Genomic DNA, 19,481 nt, shown 5'->3' on the forward strand with positions numbered 1-19,481 from the left:
GAGGAAACCGGAGCACCCGGAGGAAACCCACGCAGACACAGGGAGAACTTGCAAACTCCACACAGGCAGTACCCAGAATTGAACCCGGGTCGCTGGAGCTGTGAGGCTGCGGTGCTAACCACTGCGCCATTGTGCAGGCACAATTGTATTGGTGGCCAATTACTGTACAGCAAAGCTTTATATACTGTAATGAGATAAATTAACAGTTAATCTATTTTGGTGGTGTGTATTGAGGAATAAATGGTGGTCAGAACACCCCTTTTCTATGATAAAATGCTCAACAGACAGAGCCTCAGTTTAAAGTCACGACCAAAAGACAACATTTCTGCCAACACAGTACTCTATCTGCATTGAAGTATCAGCCCAGATTATCTGAACTGGCACTTTAACCCACAACCTTCTGCCTCATGTGAGAGTCATAACAACAGAGCCAAAATCAGTCTGCTACTTTTTCCTTCAATTATTTTATCAGCCCTATCACCAACTGCATTCGATCTGTTCCTTTGTGCTGGGTGTCCATTTTTCTCTCTGTTCTGTGAAGCATTCTAGCCATTGTGTTTCCGGCTATAGGTATTGGTGAGCTATTTGAACACGGGGACCATTAACATGGGTCACTAGGTAATGAAGAGTGGCAATTCTGCCTGATTTTTGCCCCATCAATATCCAGCCATTAATTTGAATATAAACCATCCAGATTATTCAATCATGGCCATGTACATCTAACTGTTCCATACCTGACCTGGAGTCTTGATGGGAAATATAATGGGGACTTCACTCTGTATCAACTCATTCTGCACTTTTTCCATTGTTTTTATGTCCTTTGTATGATGTGGAAGATAAGGGAAAATAAGTTATGACAGGTTTATCATTTAAAATACCAATAGTTAAATCTTTATTTACAAAATAACTTCCAATATACATGTACAAAGTTTCACAGAAACAAGGTTTTCTTTGTTCCACTTTAATGATTCTTCCGAGGAGACAGTCCAACATTCCCGGCAACATCACTGCACACAGTTTCAGAGTCAGAGACTTGTTACACGTCCATGATAATCTAGTGCAGTTATTCCCATCAGGAGCAAGAGCACCAATGGTGCTTGAAATGTCACAATGCTGCTTTTGTAAAAGAAAATTCACCCTCATTTTCAATCAAATAAATTGAAGGGGGAAAATGTCAAGAAACAGGTGTTCTTCAAACACGAGAGTGTTTTGATCATATAATCAAGACCAAATTACGCCAATGCTTTAATTATTGTTTTTAGTACAATAGAGGTCCAGGGCCTTTGTGGGGTTTAGATTAACTCATGTTGGCTAAGGCTTTTCTTCTCTTCTCTCCAATTCCACCCTCCACTTGCTGGCCCAATCGGCTATTCTTCACATCTGTGTCTTCAAAGTATATCAGCCAGCTCATTCACCATAGTTAGCAAGCTGAGCCTGAGCCTAATCCTGTCCTCACTCATTGTCCACATGTGCATATATTCCCAGCAGGAATCACAGGATAGTGATCAAGAAAGGGAATCCTAGCTAATTTCTGATGGTAACTTTACATTCAAGCCAGGACGAGAGGCTGTTCGAACAAGACTGCCTTCCCATACCACCACCTCAATCTTTCTCTCTTCTCCCCTCCCTCCATATGGAAACAAAAGTTTGATGGGGCCCTTTTTATTGACAAGAGGTGGACCACCAGATTGCATACTGTAGGTAGGAGGGAAAACAATTGGGGGTGGGGGGAAACATACTTTGATAGCCAGATTAAATTTCTATTATTTGAATCTGGGTGACTGAGGAGGCCATTAACTCCTTGTGAAGATAGTGGTGGTGGTGGAAATGGTGGTTGATTGTCAGACATCTTTAAGTGCTCACTATGTCTTTAATCCATCACCTCCTAAAAAAGGCAATTGTTACAGAATGGGAGGAAAGAAATATCATATCACTGGTTTGAAGTAACCTGGAACATTGGTCAAAGAGGAAAGAGAAGGGAGAGGAGCGAAAAGCTTCTTGTTCCATGTATTGGCTCCCACTTGTTCTACAATCATGGCCAAGAGCACTGTGCACTTTGATTGGTTCCAATAAAATCAATGGAGCCAATCCTGAGTTCTTTCCTGTTACTGGAATCATTGAGTTGAGGAGACCGAACATGGCAAATATCCGTGAGATATGACATTTGAGAGTAAAAATACACTAGCAATATTTTTATGGCAATATATATTTTACAATGTACAATAATGGAAGGGTGAACAGGAAGGACACCTCCTCACCCCCTGACCTTCCTCCGCCCCCCTCCCCAACAGCCTGCTTTTTTGAAAGGGGTCAAAATGGTGAAGAGTCTGGACTAATGGTGTACAAAACGGTAGTGTCTGCATCTATTTAAATAAGGTACAAGAGGCTCTTCAGTGCTCAGTTACAATTTGTGACTGAGCTATACAGATGACCCACAGAGGTTGCCCAAATGAAGCCAAATCATCACTGAACATATAACCACCTCATAGAGGTCTGTTAAAGGGATGCGCTGACAACTTGGGAACCATAACCATGTCCCTTACTGTCAGTGTGTCCACAATAGCTTCATGTACCATGAGGTGCAGAGTAAGGAATAGAAGTGGGCAGAGGGGGCACTGAAAGGAGATGGTGATCTCCTTCTCCCCTCACGCAACTTTTCAGTTCAGGCTTTCAGATTACTGTCCTGAATTTATTGCACATGCTGCCAACTGAGGACCAAAAAGACTGAAAAAAGTTCAGGTAGGAGTTTTTTTTGTTGCAGAAAATCTGTATTGCAGCCTTTTTAAACAGACTTCTCTGTTCAGACCTTTTAACAGTTGATACAATATTGAGTTTGTTAATCTCCTCCCCTTGCAGCTCATAAAACAGCTGTTCAGATACATAGAAGACGATGGGAATTAATTAATTGATCATTTAAAAGCTACAGTCCCGGCACTTAAGGATTTTCTTTCCTCCTTCTAGCTGCAGGACTTTGGTTTTAAATACTGAATTTCAGGCATAAAAATTGTAAAGGCCTCCTCAACAGCAATAGTCTAAAATAAAAAATTCTAAGTAAACTGCTTTGCCCATTCCAAATCTTTTATGACACAGGTCAAACTCAGCAAATTAACCCAGAATGTTAGCACACTTCTCTTTCAGGATTTTAAACCCTTTGTCGACCAGCTTCCTGTAGCTCCTGAAAAGAATATTTGGATTTAGTTGGATTTTAATTGGTGTAAAGTTTTTAAAAAGTGCAGAGTGAGCCAAATTATTTATTCTAAAGAAAAGGCATTGGTTAATCTTGTTTTGACCAAAGTAAATATTGTCAATGTTAAAACTGCAAATGCTGGGAAATCTGAAATAAAATCAGAAAATGCTGGAAATACACTGCAGGCCAGTCAGCACCTGGAAAGAGAGAAAAAAGGGTAAGGTGTGTACCCTTGGTCAGAATTCATGAAACATTAACTTGCCTTTACCGACTAAGATATTGACAGAACTGTGGTGTATTTCCAGCATTATCTGGTTTTATTGCACGTTGTTAAATGCCAGGCCACTAGGTATTTATTATCTATTTCCCCCCTTCCCATTTCTTCTGATAATGTTAGTGCTTGAAGCCTTGGTCTATTGCACAGGGCCCTGTTGGCTGCTTGCAGCTCCTGTAGCAGCAAGCACTGTAGGGATTGCACGGAAAAGAAAGGAGTGAGGGGCTAAACATTGCCATTACCGTCATCCCTGCAGACTTTTGTGTATTCAGGCCTATCAGACTCCTGTAGGGGTGGTGGGGGCAGTAGGTGGCGGAAGAGCCAAGGGAAAGCATAGAGAGGGGAAAATAAAATGTGATTTATAGTAGACAGTGGGTTCGCCCTCAGCAGCCCCAAGCCCATAATCTCCCTTGTGCTGGTTTAGCCAGGGTGTGATAACAGAAAGATTGATTCAACCTGTCTTGATCTCTTGGGATCTAACCTGGAAGTTGTGAGGATAAAGGGAGAGACAGCCAAAAAAGCAATTCCTGCGCAAATGGGAGAATCTCTCCAGATAAGTGCATCATCAAACGGTTTTGTTTTAAATGCTTTTTTCTCTGTTGGCCCCGTTGCCATTTTAAAGTTCTCCTTTCTCTCCCCAAAACAAAACAAAACCAAGAAAGAAAGAAAGACTCAGACACCTCAGTCGAGGAAGAGTTTCCTACAGCCAGTTCGAGAACGGTTCGATCGCCGAATGTCACATTTGGAGTCACGGCACCTTTGGCAGACGTACACCTCCGGGACATTGGACTTGCGAATTTTGGCACAGGACAGGTGGATCCAGGTACTGCACTCGTTGCACTCAATCATTGGCCGACCAGCAAATGGCTTCATGCAATAACACGTCACTAGGTCCCAGGAATCATCATCTGTTCCGGGGAGAAGGTCCAAAAGTTAATCACAAGTCAGATCAACAAAAACTTGCATTTATGTAGCACCTTTCACAAGCTCAGGACATCCAAAGGTGCTTTATATTCAATGAAGTACTTTCGGAGTGTAATCATTGTTGTAATGAAGGAAAAGCAGCAGCCAATTTGAGCACAGCAAGATCCCACAAACAGCAATGTGATAATGACGAGATAATCAGTTTTAGTGATGTTGGTGGAGGGAAAATATTGGTCAGGTCACTAAAGCGAATGCCCCAGATCTCCTTTGAGATGGTGGCCATGGAATCTTTTACATCCACCTGAGAGCAGCTGGAGCCTTGGTTTAATGTCGCATTCAAAAGGGGCACCTCCAATAGTGCAGCACTCCTTCAGATCTTGTGTTCAAGTCTCTGGAGTGGAACTTGAACCCATAATCTGTTTGGCTCAGAGGCAAGAGTGCCATCCACTGAGCCACGGCTGCGGGCTCATATATGATGAATGACCATTTGGGCGAGGTACTGGAGGCTGGCCTGCGCCTTTGAAGTTGTACCAAGCAGAAGTCAGGCCTTCAGGAGATTCCAAATTTTACAAGGAAGCTGGGGTTTGAGAAGTGCAAAAAAGGTTAATGATTAAATAAAAGACAGTTAGACAAGAACATGTGAACACCTCTTAATCTTCAAAACTCAAGGGAATACAAGCCTAGTCTATGAAACATTTCAGATTTCTCAATCTATAATACGATTATAATCCCTTTAAAATTAGGGAGCTGGAAAGGATCCCTGCGCTGCAGAGGGCAGTTTTATCCCGGGCTAGGCTGTGCTTGTGATTGGAGTGTGTTTGACACAGGGGGATTGTCCTGGGCCCAAAACAATGGTAATTAGGCATGTGTGCAATGAAGTGAATAATGTCACCAGGATTTCAATGAATTATAGATGTGTGATATTTTCATACAATGTCTCTTTGAACGATGAAAAATATAATCATACTTTCAAGTCCATTGGACAGTCCTAGAGGCTGTCCTCTGCCACTAGTTCTAGTGATTACACGTATGTCGCTAGTATTGGTGGTTATCATCCATCGTTAGCTCTGGCATTTAGAGTCTGCTATTAGTCCCAGTGCTTACACTCTGACACTAGAACCACCTGTTGCTAGTTTTGATGGCTACAGGTCTGTCAATAGGACTGCCTGTTACTGACCTCTCTCTAATCCTGTCCATTACAGTCTGCCACTAGTCATGCTCATTACAGTCTGTCACTAGTATTGATGATTACAGGTCTGTCACGAATGGCAGCCCTTTAATTGTCTCAACTGAGAACTGAACAGCTAGCCCAGCACGCACCACAGGTCTAACTTGGGACTTTCTTGTCCGCACAACTCAGTTCTACACAAGAAAGGCAAGGTAACAACTGAGACACGGGGACACAGAGAGTGTGTGTTAAAGACACACATCTAAGCATGGTGGTTGGTGGCAGACAATTGTTCGGTGTTCCGAACGCTCACTTACCGGAATCCACCATGATGTCCTCATCATTCCCAGTCGTGTCCACATCTCTGAACACAACCTGCTTTCCCTGACGGAACACGGTCCTCTGTCGCTCCACTTGCTCGCATTTTATCGTCTCATTCATCACGTTTGCTGCACTGACCGGCAGAAAAGAAATGTCCTGCCCTGTGCTTGGAGAGTCCGTGAGGGGCTCCTGGGTGGGAGGCTCCAGGGTGAGGGGCTCTGGGGTGGGAAGCTCCTGGGTGAGGGGCTCTGGGACAATAGAGGCTGGTGCCGCATCCTCTGCTTCACGGTCAGTAGAGTCTGTGTTTGTCTCTGTGGCCGGGTCAGGTGCCTCCTGCTTGACCGTCTCCTCAACCCGTGGTTCTTCTATCCTCAGATTGCCCTCTTTTGCCCTCACCTCGCGCCTCCTCTTCACCTTATCAGGCTTCCTGCGGTTGAAGGCGGGCAGCAGGAAGCCACCTGATTTGTGATGCTTCAGGAACGAGTACGGTTTTGCCCGTTTGAAGCCAGTGAAAGTTTTCCTGCCTTTATCAGTGCGGGGGACAGACAGTGGGAGGTCCCAGGATTCGCTCTCTGGGGTGCTGCCTGTGCTGTTGGAAGGGCTGGAGCTGGACCGCAGAGGCATCTCCTGAAAAGGAGAAAGATAACACATCAATAAAGTACAAAGCATTTGATACAGTGCCGCACTACAGACTTGCGAGCAAAATTATAGCTCATGGAATAAAAGGACAGCAACATGGATACGAAATTGGCTGAGTGACAGGAAGCAGAGAATAGTGGTTACTGGATGTTTTTTGGACTGGAGGAAGATTTGTCGTAGAGTTCCCCAAGGGTCGGTATTAGGACCCTTGCTGTTCCTAATGACCTAGACCTTGGCTTACAGGGCACAATTTCAAAATTTGCAGATGATACTAAACTTTGAAACATTGCGACCTGTGAGGAGGATAGATTAGAACTTCAGAAGGACATAGACGGGTTGGTGGAATGGGTGGACAAGTGGCAGATGAAATTTGATGCAGAGAAGCGTGAAGATTCATTTTGGTAGGAAGACGACGGAGAAAATATATAAAATAAAAAGGGTGCAATTCTAAAGGGGGTGGAGGATCAGAGAGACCTGGGTGTATATGTGCATAAATCATTGAAGGTGGCAGGACAGGTTGAGAGAGCGGTTAATAGAGCAAACAGCATCCTAGGCTTCATTAGTAGGGGCATACAGTACAAAAGCAAGGAAGTTATGTTAAACTTGTATAGAGCATTGGTTCGGCCTGAACTGGAGTCCAGTCTAGGCCCCACACTTTAGGAAAGATTGTGAAGGCATTATAAAGAGCGCAGAAAAGATTCACGAGAATGGTTCCAGGGATGAAAAACTTCAGTTATGAAGATAGATTAGAGAAATTGGGACTATTTTCCTTGGAAAAGACAAGGCGGAGAGGAATTTTGATAGCGGTGTTCAAAATCATGAGGGGTCTGGACAGAGTAGCTAGGGAGAAACTGTTCCCATTGGTGTAAGGATCAAGAACAAGACAGCACAGATTTAAGGTAATTGGCGAAAGAAGCAATGGCAACATGAGGAAAAATGTTTTCACACAGCGAGTGGTTAGGATCTGGAATGCACTGTCTAAGAGTGTGGTGCAGGCAGGTTCAATCGAGGCATTCAAGAGGGAATTGTATTGTTATCTGAAAAGGAAGAATGTGCAAGGCTACAGGGAGAATGCAGGGGAGTGGCACAGGTAAATTGCTCTTTCAGTGGGCCAGCACAGACACGACAGGCCAAATGGCCTCCTTCTTGCTACAACGATTCTGTGATTCTGAATAAACGGCTGTACAGTTTCACATCAGGTCATGTCAGAGAATAATGATGTGTCAGACAATGGTTAAGTGGGTAGCACATTCGTATCCAAGTCAGAAGGTTTTGGGTTCAAACCCCACTCCAGAGATTAAAGCACATAATCTAGGCTGACACTCTAGGGCAATACTGAGAGAGTGCGGCATTCTCAGAGGTGCTGTCTTTTGGATGAGACTAGGTCTTGTCTGTCCTCTTGGGTGGGTGTAAAGGTTGCCACTGCACTATTTCAAAGGGGAGGGTTTCTCCCCGGTATCCTGGGTCAACATTTATCCCTCAAAAACATCACTTTAAAAAAAAAAAATTATTTGGTCATTGCTTGTGGGACCTTGCTGTGCACAAATTGGCTGCCACTTTCCTACACTACAGTATTGGCTGTGAGGTGCAATGGGATGTCCTGAGGTTGTGAAAGGCATTATAGAAATGCAAATTGTTTTTGAACGTATCTGCCTGCAACCCTACAGAGCCTTAGCCAGTGGGTGACAGGCTGCTCACGGCTGGCAAAAGCCATGGGAATCAGCACCTTAGAATGAAACCTCCAGACACAGCTCAGCTTCACACAGTCAAACAGAAGACTTGTTTGGCTAACAGTCCCTGGCTTTCTTTGAGAATTGGCACATTCCATACGACATGCTCGGAATGCCACATCATCAACAGGAAAACAAAGAGCTCTACCCATAAACGGGATTGAATTAAGATACAAATACACTCAAGTATTTGCTCAGTGTGCGGTGTGGGGGGAGATGGGCTGGGCTCCAATTTGAGTCCATGAGCTAAGAGAAGAGAGATCGCTGCTGTTCTGTGAACAGCAAAGTCCAGCCTTCAATGCAGCTTTTGCAACATCATTGTACCACATGTCTACAAACCAGCGGGAGGTGGGGAGTTTGCCCATCAAATTCAGGAGCAATGATGCCCTTTTTATAAGCCCTCTTTGATATTGTTACAGAGATCCTGCCTCTGGTTACTGCAAGTGTCTGATGCGGACACTTGCAGCTCCTGCTTGACCCAGTTCATGGCCTCAAGTTCATTTACACCTGGCAACAATCACAGAATCCTCTCTCACCCCGCCCCCTCCACCCACCACATTCTAATTCCCCTTATGTACCACGTGCAAAACTTGAATCTTTCGCTAGGCTATAACAAAATCATACGAGCTTTGTTACAATTTGTTATACCAGGGTTTAAGGATACTGACAAGGACACAAAGGGAAAGCTTCTCAACCCTTTTTCACCTTCCTTTCCTCTGGAGCACTGACTCATGCCAGGGTATGTGCAACGAGATAGGATTAATTCATGACATCATAGTGAAGGCGCCCCTAGGCAGCAGTGATCATAATATGATTGAATTTTACATTCAGTTTGAGGGAGAGAAGAGTGGGTCTAAGACTTGTATTTTAAACTTAAATAAGGGCAATTATGAGGGCATGAAAGCAGAGCTAGCAAAAGTGAACTGGCAAAGTAGGTTAAGGAATAGGTCAATAGAGATGCAGTGGCATACATTTAAGGGGATATTTCAGAATACACAGAAGAAATACATTCCAACGAGAAAGAAAAATTCCAAGGTGAGGACCCACCATCCGTAGTTAACTAAAGTTAAAAATGGTATCAAACTTAAAGAAAAAGCATATAATTGCACAAAGGTGGGTGGCAGGTCAGAAGATTGGACTGAATATAAAAAGCAGCAAAGAAAGACTAAAAGATTAATAAGGAGGGAAAAATTAGAGTATGAGAGAAAGCTGGTTTCCATATATATTTTTAAAAAGAAAAAAGAGTTAACAGTGAGCATTGGTCCTATAGAAAGTGAATCTGGGGAATTAATAAGAGAAAACAAGGAGATGGCAGATGAATTGAACAGGTATTTTGCATTTTCACCATAGAAGATACAAGTAACATCCCAGAAATAGCTGTAAATCAGGAAATGGAAGGGAGGGAGGAACTCAAGGAAAATTACAATCACCAAGGAAGTGGTACTGAGCAAATTGTTGAAGCTGCGGGCTGACAAGGCCCCGGGTCCTGATTGACTTCACCCTAGGGTCTTAAAAGAAGTGGCTAGTGAGATAGTTGATGCGTTGATTTTGATTTTCCAAAATTCCCTTGATTCGGGGAAGGTTCCATTAGATTTGAAAATAGCCAATGTAATCAATAGCCAATTTATTCAAAAAGGGAGACAGAAAGCAGAAAACTACAGGCCAGTTAGCTTAGGGAAAATGTTAAAGCTATTATTAAAGAAGTTATTGCAGGGCACTTGCAAAAATTCAAGGTAATCAGGTAGAGTCAACACTGTTTTGTGAAAGGGAAATCATGTTTAACTAATTTATTGGAGCTCTTTGAAGAAGTGGCATGTGCTGTGGATAAAGGGGAAACAGTGGATATACTGTACTTAGATTACCAGAAGATATTTGATAAAGGTGCCACATCAAAGGTTATTGTGGAAAATAAAAGCTCATGGTGTAGGGGGTAACATTTTGGCATGGATAGAAGATTGGCTAGCTAACAGGAAACAGAGAAGAGGCATAAATGGGTCATTTTCTGGTTGGCAAGATGTAACAAGTGGTGTGTCGCGTGGATCAGTGCTAGGGCCTCAACTTTTTACAATTTATATAAATGACTTGGATGAAGGGACCGAAGATATGGTTGCTAAATTTGGTGATGACACAAAGATATCTAGGAATGTAAGTTGAGAAGAGGGTGTAAGGAAGCTACAAAGGGATATAGATAGGTTAAGTGAGTGGGCAAAGATCTAGCAAATGGAGTATAATGTCGGAAAATGTGAAATTGTCCATTTTGGCAGGAAGAATAAAAAAGCATATTATCTAAATGGTGAGAGATTGCAGAGCTCAGATGCAGAGGCGTCTGGGTGTCCTAGTGCATGAATCACAAAAGGTTAGTATGCAGGTACAGCACGTAATTAGGAAAGCTAATAAATATTAGTGTTTATTGCGAGGGGAATTGATTACAAATGTAGGGAGGTTATGCTTCAGATATACAGGGCATTGGTGAAACTGCATCTGGTGTACTGTGTACAGTATTGGTCTCCTTATTTAAGGAAGGATGTAAATGCATTGGAAGCAGTTCAGAGAAGGTTTACTAGACTAATACCTGGAATGGGCAGGTTGTCTTATGAGGAAAAGTTGGACAGGCTAGGCTTGTATCCGCTGGAGTTTAGAAGAGAAAGACTTGATTGAAACATATAAGATCCTGAGGGGTCTTGACAGGGTGGATGTGGAATGGATGTTTCCTCTTGTGGGAGAATCTAGAACTAGGGGGATCACTGTTTAAAAATAAGGGGTTGCCCATTTAAAACAGAGATAAGGAGAAATTTTTTCTCTGAGGGTCGTGAGTCTTTGGAACTCTGTTCCTCAAAAGGCGGTGGAAGCAGAGTCTTTGAATATTTTTACGGCAAAGGTAGAGATTCTTGATCAGCAAGGGGGGTGAAAGGTTATTGGGGGTAGGCAGGATGTGGAGTTGAGGTTACCATCATATCAGCCATGATCTTGTTGAATGGCAGAGGTGGCTGCAGAGGCCAAGTGGCCTACTCCTGCTCCTAATTCATATGTTCGTATGGTACAGGTTCATAGATACCCACTCTTCTCTGGTACCTCAATTAAGTGGCCCCCATCACCAGACAGTGAGTGACGGACGGGTGAATGGAATCACATCCAAGCCCATCTTTCCCTCATCTGAAGTGCAAATGTTTTCCCAAGTATTTATCCATTTCTCTTTTGAAAGTCACTATTGATCTGCTTCCATCATTCTTTCAAGGCAGGGAATTGCAGATCACAAGGCAAACCTTGGACTTTCCAGGTCAATGTGACTCAGTTACTCACTGGATAAACTCACCGAGCTGTTGGGTGGTGCCTTTCACCATTATTGGAACTGAAATTGGTGATACTACCAATATTACCAGTGTGCCTTTTCTATCAATCTGAGTGGGGAAGGCTTTTACTTTGTCAAATTGCAAGGTGACAAACCGTAAAGGATTAGGGGCCATGGGGGTTTGAAACAGGAACAGTTCCACTCACCTCTTGAGGGTAGGGGATGTACCCAGCGTAAACCAACACAAAAGTGCAGAATTTGTTAAAATCTTCCACTGTTCTGCACCTCTTATCTGTTGGGGTGTAATCCTGGGGAGAAGAGAGAGAGAGAGAAAGGAGGTTAGAAATGAACCTATGCAATTAGTACTGACACACTAACTGGTTGCACTCTGGTTCTGTATAGGTAATCACACGTGTTAACACAGCTTTATGTAATTTACCTCTCTATTTTCTTCCTTTCTCACTAATATCCCAAACTTTCAGCATCAAAAAGTGTTTAAAATCCTGTCTGACAAATCAGCCAAAATTTCTGCCATGGCCTAGTTAAGTGGGTAAAGTAGTGGTTTACATGGATCATGAGACTGAAGGGGGGGTGGGGGGGGGGAGCAGGGATCTTGTTTTGTGTCATCTCCAGGATTTCACTGATGTATAGCAGTGGGTGCAATTTTCATGCTGTTTTCAGCTAAGTAATACTAGGGTACTGTATTGGTGGGTGCAGATCTGTCACTATTTTAACTGAATGTGTGAAGCTGTGTTTTACTATGTGCAGGGTGCTATATAAGTGCACTTGTTGTATAACATTGTGTACAGTTCTTGTGGCTACAGGTCTGTCACTGGTGGTGGGAGAGCAATTTAAGCAGTGAATCTCCAGTTTAAAGTGTAATTTTTGCCCCATTACCACTGACACTGCAGAACACAGGTGGGAAGAACCTGTTTGTAATCACAGTGCTCGGCAGGAATACTTTTACATGTTACTTTGTACAGTAAAAGTTTTACAGAGATCTGGGTAACACCCTCTTTCAATCAACATCTCAAGAATAACTAATTAGACAATCATTTATGTCACTGGTGTTTCTGAAATGATACTGTACAACAAAACAAAAAAGCCATTTTATACTATAAGGTGATATTCCTATCAACAGGAGGTACACACGGAACCTCTTTGTCCCTCTGATATTCCCTGACATTATGTGGGGAAGCTGCTCCTGGGGTGATCAAGAGCTGAGAGTCCAATTAAACTTCAGGCACCTAGTCTCCAGAATTATCGCCCTCCATCCCATCACAGTATCACATTCTATCCCCTTAGGTGCGAAACGAACAGCCTCAGATTAATGCTAAAATGACGGGAGTGGGATGAATACGGGGAGCAGGTGTTAAAGCGGATAATTCTGAAAATCCTGAAGATAAACAGTATGGAACCGTTGACCTCTGCCATCTAAACCCCGACAGTTTCGCGGTTAAGCAGATCTGCCAACTCCCACTCACTTCAAATAAGTCTCGCTCATTTCGTCCATTTGAAAAAGGTCACTTATTCCGATACAGCCCCGTCTCAACAATAAATTGAGTTTCACAGATCTGAAACCAGGACTGATGTGGCAGTCGCTCTTTCCAATTATATAAATCTCAATTTAACACTTGCCCAAGATTGAACTGCTTACTGTGAAAGCTCAGTTATATCAATCCCACACAGGGAAGGCACAAACCAATAGGAGGGGGTCCCTTTACCCATAATACAACATCTCCGAGTGACTGTACAAATACATCATGTAACAAAGGGGCTGGTTCATTCGTGTATATTTAATACAGTTTACTCCAGTAAACCTTTTTCATTTGAACATAAATTAAGCAGCCGCCTCCGGGCACAGATCCGAATGGAGAAGGTTTTTTTTTGTGGTTTTTTTTTAAGAGGAGGCACATTCTGGATTAGTAAAATCCAGGTGTAGGATTAGACTCAGGGGGACAGGCGAGGTCACAGGATGTGCGGGACGATTAACGAGGAAAATAAGATTATTTTAAAAAGGAGGGAAGGGCAGGAAAAGGGACGGGTCAGAGGCAAGATGGCGAATATTCATCATTTAAAAAAACACACAGCGGGATTGGCGATCTCGGAGGAACAGACAGACAGCACACACTTGGAGGGGAGGGAATTTAAAAAAAAAAGACAGCACTGATTTAAAAGGGGAATGTCCCCCCTCCCGCGACAATAAATCTCTAACTTCAGATGGAACCACAGGGAAAGCGGTGGGAAACACATTGATATAAACCTATCTACTCCAATTAATAAGGAGGTTTTAAAATATATATAGTAATTCAACAAGATGGCGCAACGTACTGTACTATAATCAAAAACCTGTGGGTATGAAATCGATCCGCGTGTCGACTGAAATCGGTCATCTAAAGAGAGATTTCTTTAAAAAAAAATTTAAACCCAACCATGGGGAGATCCCAGAACCCCTCCCCACCCCCCGCCCGCCCGCCGTTCACACCTTTTAAAAGCAGATAATTATAAAATTACCTCCGAATCGAAAGTTGAAGGCGATGCAGAATCCATGTCTACAATAAAGAGAAAATTAATTAGTTTTCCCTTCTCCTTAAGAGATTTGAGGAGGGCGGGGGGAAAAGAGAGAGAGAGAGAGAAATCCTGCCGAGGGCTGGAGTTCAGGGTGTCGGGAGAAAACACCATGGAGAACAAGGAGACAGATCGAACTTAAAAGTTACCCGAATTCCCCCATTCTTCATTCTCCCCTGTTTTGTTCGCAAATGTATAAAGTCCGCCTCGATATTAAACGGGAATTTAATCGGTTTTGTGCATATTTCAAAAGGCTGATCGTTTACAGTCAGAAGGGAACGAGACCAGGCTGGCGTGGAGTGTTGGGAGAAGGGAAGGGTGTTATCCAGAAACCTCCCGATTTAAACACAGGAGAAAAGTGTTTTCAGACGATTGAAATCACCAACTGGCTCCTGTTATTCCAGATCGATGTTGCCATTTCTCTCTCTCTCTCGATCCGAGAAATTAACACGAAATAGACGCTGAACGCGCCTCAAATTAATTTTAAAAGAACAAAAATCCCCAAGCAAAATAATTGCCCACTAAGTCTGATATTTGCCAGCAATTTATCCAAAATACAGCTGCTTCGAAGGAAGAGAAAGAAAGTTACGAATCATTTAAATGTAGCATTTAAAAGGAAGGAGAAAAAATAGGAGAACCCGGAGCCCACCTTGGAAAGATTCTCTGCCGATGCGATTTGTCATTTTGTAGAAAAGGTTCTCCCACATTCGAGGCTTGTCTATAACGGTATCCCTCCAGAATTTAATCGGTTTAGAGAAAGAAAATAATAATTAAAAAATAAATTGATACCTTTCCCCTGCCGAATGATACAATGTAACAAAATCCTGATGTCAACCCTTAATCTTCATGCAAATGAGGCTCCTTCCATGAGCCTCGCAGCCGTAGGGGGGGAAACGTCAATTAATCTTAAAACAGTAATTAAAAAAAAACTTCACTTTCTCTCACACACACATAATAGTTAAGATATCAATATAGCCCATCCTGTAATTGCTGTCTTGTTTATTATTGTTTAGCTAATAGTTCTAGATAAATCCAGTATGTCTCTCTCCCCTCTCCCGCTGGGTGTGTTTGTGTCCAGCCCAACCCCCTGAAATAGTTGCAAGCAGGAATTTGCAAGAAGTTTTTTTTCACCCTTATCTCCAAATTCACTTCTAAAGTATATGGAGGAGATGGGGAGGTCGGCCGGGCGGCTGTTGTGAGAAGATTCTCGGTAAGTGCATTGGATTCTGCTCTTGGTTATTTGATTTCTATATATGGAATCTCCCTTCCTCCTCTTATTCCAAGGGCCGGTCGGGTAGGGAGCGGAGAAAGATCCCAGACAGCGCCAGGAAACAGACCCGTGTTGATTGCACCGTCTCCTCTGTCTCCCCAGTCCAACATTGTAGCTGAGGATTTTTATGTACCTTCCTGCTACATTTTTTCTCCCTCTGTTATTTGATACAAGAGATCCGTTCTACGTGCTGTATTTATTTTTTCTAAAGGGTTGGGAGTCGCGCCGTTTGCGATAACAAAGGTTTTCACTGCGGGTAATGGGAATGGTTGATGTCATTGCTGTGTCTCCAACCTCTTATTGTAGGGATTTGCACGTGTAAGGGAGACTGGGGAAAGGGTGTTTCAACCTCTCTGGGGTCCACGTCACCAGAAGTCACTCCCTCTGTCTCATTCACTCTCGTACATATGTGGGGGACTATTTTCGGCTTTTAATTAACCAACTCTTTTTATGAAAGTCGACACTTGTGGTTAAATGCTACAGCGCGCCGCGCAGTTTATTTATGACCGTGTAACTCGGTAAAGTGTTTTCCAGTTTAAATGAATCATATAATTATTTTGTTTTTCACAATTACTTTCATCGTTATTCGAGAGGTACACAGACCAGCAGATAACCGGGGATGAGTTACAGGCTGGAATCTAATCGAAAGGTTCGGATGGTTCATATATAGAATAAAGGATACCCGGGTGAGAGTTCTCGGCTAGGATTTCATTGAGGGGTTCAGGTGGTTTATACATATCTATCAGTTTAGAGAGTGAGGACAGCGATGAAAATTTTCTTTATATGGAGGGTTGTTGGGGTATGGAATGCATTGAGTTCAATGAAGCACCTTGGGATGTTATTCTACATTAAAGCTGCTAAATAAATGCAAAATGTCGCTGTTAATAGATAACTAGATGTTTTATGTACAGTAAGCTACAGTGGGTTGAAAGTGGAATTAGAATCATTTTGGATTGCTGTAGTGAAGAGCCAGCATAGACTCGACAGGCTGAATGGCCTCCATTAACCAGTGGTTTAATTGTGATGGTTGTTCACACATTTCATAAGTGTATTAATTATGAAGATTAAAAAGCGATTCTGCGTTGGTCTTTTGCCTGTTTATATATTTTAACTGGGTAATATTTCCGTGCAATATTATACACACCTGTGGAAGATTTTTAATTATATTTCAGATGATTGTCCTTTAGTGTCTAATGTAAATTTCTGAGACATTTGGGGGTGGGACATTTTAAAGAATCACTCATTTGGAATGTACAGAGAAGCTCCCAGCAACAGAAAAACTGAAGCCACAATATCTGCAGTCTCTAAGTTTACAAGTGTATAAACTCACCCAGTGTTTACATAACATCGTTAAACTTTGTGGTTTTAAAGGAGAACAAAATTATGTTTTAGCAACAGAATATTGTTTTCCAAAATCAACCTCTAGTTTTAAGGTAAAAACAGTAAGAAAGCTATTCATTTACCTCGGGCCTGAAATTTCTGAGGTTACAAGTGTCCTCTAGTCTTTTCTGATTGGTGACAGGTGTCATCCTACAAACCAATCAAAATCAAATTTAAAAAGTGCCCACTTTTTCAAGGGACACAAACAATACAATCCAAATTTATAAATAAAAAGGAAACTTATAAAATTAAATCATAAAGTCATTTACAGTGCAGAAGGAGGCCATTCAGTCCATCGAGTTCATGCTGGACAATAATATTATTTAGTGTCCATGACATATTCTGGTCCCACCGGTCAAAGAAGGCATCAAGTATACCAGCAGACACTGTGCTGTCTTTCCAGGGATGCCTGGATATGGACACAACCGCAGAAGAGAGGCAGGCAGCTGGCATAAACCACCCCATCAACTGTGACAAGTGCCCTCTAAGCAGTTTATAAGTAGTTGCATTTCTCTGGATTTGACTGTCTAATAACAGGTCACCACCAGGTCTCAGACATTCCTGTGAGCAATGCCATGGGACAACAGCTAATGTATTTTGTAAATGTTTAATGATCTATCTGGAGCTGCATTGCATCTATGTGCACATCGTTCCTGCAACAAGGAACAAATGACTGCTTTGTCTGAGTGGTGATGCATTTAATTTAATAGCGCAGGTGTAAAAAGAAATGCTTCAAATGATAATAATTGGGCACCCTGTAAGCAGAAAAACCTGGTTTTGTTAAAGCTGGGGGGTGGGTGAAAACTCAGTGAATATGTTTGCAGTTCTGGGCCTGGTCCTTGTCCCCCTCTCATTCCAAAGATGGTTCAAAGAACAAAGAACAGTACAGCACAAGAACAGGCCATTCGGCCCTCCAAGCCTGCGCCGATCTTGATGCCTGTCTAAACTAAAACCTTCTGCACTTCCGGCGTCCGTATCCCTCTATTCCCATCCTATTCATGTATTTGTCAAGATGCCTCAAACGTCGCTATCGTACCTGCTTCCACCACTTCCCCCGGCAGCAAGTTCCAGGCACTCAGCACCCTCTGTGTAAAGAACTTGCCTCGCACATCCCCTCTAAACTTTGCCCCTCTCACCTTAAACCTATGTCCCCTAGTAACTGACTCTTCCACCCTGGGAAAAAGGTTCTGACTATCCACTCTGTCCATGCCACTCATAACTTTGTAAACCTCTATCATGTCGCCCTCCACTTCCGTCGTTCCAGTGAAAACAATCCGAGTTTATCCAACCTCTCCTCATAGCTAATGCCCTCCAGACCAGGCAACATCCTGGTAAACCTCTTCTGTACCCTCTCCAAAGCCTCCACATCCTTCTGGTAGTGTGGCAACCAGAATTGCACGCAATATTCCAAGTGTGGCATAACTAAGGTTCTGTACAGCTGCAGCATGACTTGCCAATTTTTATAATCTATGCCCCGACCAATGAAGGCAAGCATGCCGTATGCCTTCTTGACTGCCTTATCCACCTGCATTGCCACTTTCAGTGACCTGTGGACCTGTACGCCCAGATCTCTCTGCCTGTCAATACTCCTAAGGGTTCTGCCATTTACTGTATACTTCCCACCTGTATTAGATCTTCCAAAATGCATTACCTCACATTTGTCCGGATTAAACTCCATCTGCCATTTCTCCGCCCAAGTCTCCAACCGATCTATATCCTGCTGTATCCTCTGACAATCCTCATCACTATCCGCAACTCCACCAACCTTTGTGTCGTCCGCAAACTTACTAATCAGCCCAGCTACATTTTCCTCCAAATCATTTATATATACTACAAAGAGCAAAGGTCCCAGCACTGATCCCTGTGGAACACCACTAGTCACAGCCTTCCATTCAGAAAAGCACCCTTCCACTGCTACCCTCTGTCTTCTATGACTCACAGATGGTGTGAATTATGCAAATCGAAGGAAATGTGCTATTATTAATTTTATAATGATGGACCCACACTGACCTCTTCAGTCAATCAGAATACAACCAGCTATTTAATTCTGTTTATTTTCCCTTGGGTTAAGTGACCTTCACCATTGGTTGTTTAATGAAATGTGCAAGCTGTCAGTTTCACCGATGGCACAGTGGGTAATTGCTATGTGGGGATTTGGTACTGAGCTATACTCCACAAGTTCAAGAAGAAACCCCATCACCACCTTCTCGAGGGCAACAAATTCTGGCTTGTCAGTGACACCCAGATCCCCAGAATGATTTAAAATAAAAACGAGAATATTCTAGGTTCAAGGCCCTGTCTGTGCTCTTGGCTGGAGCAGTGGTTGGGGGGTGGTGGTTGGGATGGGCAATAATTGGCCTCAACGCCCTTGGTCTAAGGAGCAGAAGAATCAGTCACCATTTCTGCACCTGTTGATGGTTATTGAGTGACTCTCTGTTGGAAGGGGCAGTGCTTTGCATTGGATGAGGACAGGATTGAAAGTTGGCTGTGATGCCACTTGTGGCCAAATAGCCCGCCAACGCAACAACGACAACAACTTGGATTTATAATAGGGCCTTTAACCTAGTAAAATGTCCCAAGGCAACTCTCGAGCGGTTATCAAACAAAATTTGACACTGCGTCATGTGAGGAGATGTTAGGACAGGTGGCCAATAGCTTGCTAAAAGAAGTAGAGTGTCTTTTAAAGGAGGAGAGAGAAGTGGAGAGGTTTACATCAGGAATTTGAGGGCAT

General features: G+C 42.9%; 2 protein-coding genes across 5 annotated transcripts in view; one reads left to right on the forward strand and one right to left on the reverse strand.

Moving 5' to 3' along the window:
* Positions 1-912: 912 nt before the first annotated feature.
* Positions 913-14,936, reverse strand: phf13 (PHD finger protein 13). 2 transcript variants are annotated; one of them, XM_068017199.1, is made up of 5 exons: positions 14,750-14,936; positions 14,047-14,084; positions 11,739-11,840; positions 5,871-6,501; positions 913-4,369 (listed from the first exon to the last, which is right to left on the reverse strand). In XM_068017199.1, exons 1-5 carry the CDS (start codon positions 14,805-14,807, stop codon positions 4,143-4,145), a joined length of 1,056 nt encoding a protein of 351 aa, XP_067873300.1. In that variant the 5' UTR covers positions 14,808-14,936; the 3' UTR covers positions 913-4,142. The 2 variants fall into 2 exon arrangements, with proteins under 2 accessions (XP_067873300.1, XP_067873301.1); XM_068017200.1 differs by lacking the exon at positions 14,047-14,084.
* The window catches only part of klhl21 (kelch-like family member 21), a 38,325-nt gene continuing 23,001 nt past the window's right edge, over positions 4,158-19,481 (forward strand). Inside the window, exon 1 of one of the 3 annotated variants that reach the window (XM_068017198.1) lies at positions 4,158-4,284. The gene's annotated coding sequence lies outside the window, so the exon portion shown is untranslated. Of the gene's footprint in view, positions 4,285-15,187; positions 15,311-15,967; positions 16,057-19,481 lie in introns of those variants that run through there. The other 2 variants (XM_068017196.1, XM_068017197.1) reach the window with 2 other exon arrangements.

The sequence above is a fragment of the Heterodontus francisci genome, chromosome 37 (genome assembly GCF_036365525.1).
Source record: "Heterodontus francisci isolate sHetFra1 chromosome 37, sHetFra1.hap1, whole genome shotgun sequence".
Lineage (NCBI taxonomy): Eukaryota > Metazoa > Chordata > Chondrichthyes > Heterodontiformes > Heterodontidae > Heterodontus > Heterodontus francisci.

Coding starts and splice junctions, on each gene's coding strand:
- phf13 (XM_068017199.1), bottom strand. CDS start 14,807: ATGTGGGAGAACCTTTTCTACAAAATGACAAATCGCATCGGCAGAGAA. Junction 11,841..14,046: donor CTTCAACTTTCGATTCGGAG/GTAATTTTATAA, acceptor TCTTCTCCCCAG/GATTACACCCCAACAGATAA. Junction 4,370..5,870: donor GGACATCATGGTGGATTCCG/GTAAGTGAGCGT, acceptor TCCCCGGAACAG/ATGATGATTCCTGGGACCTA.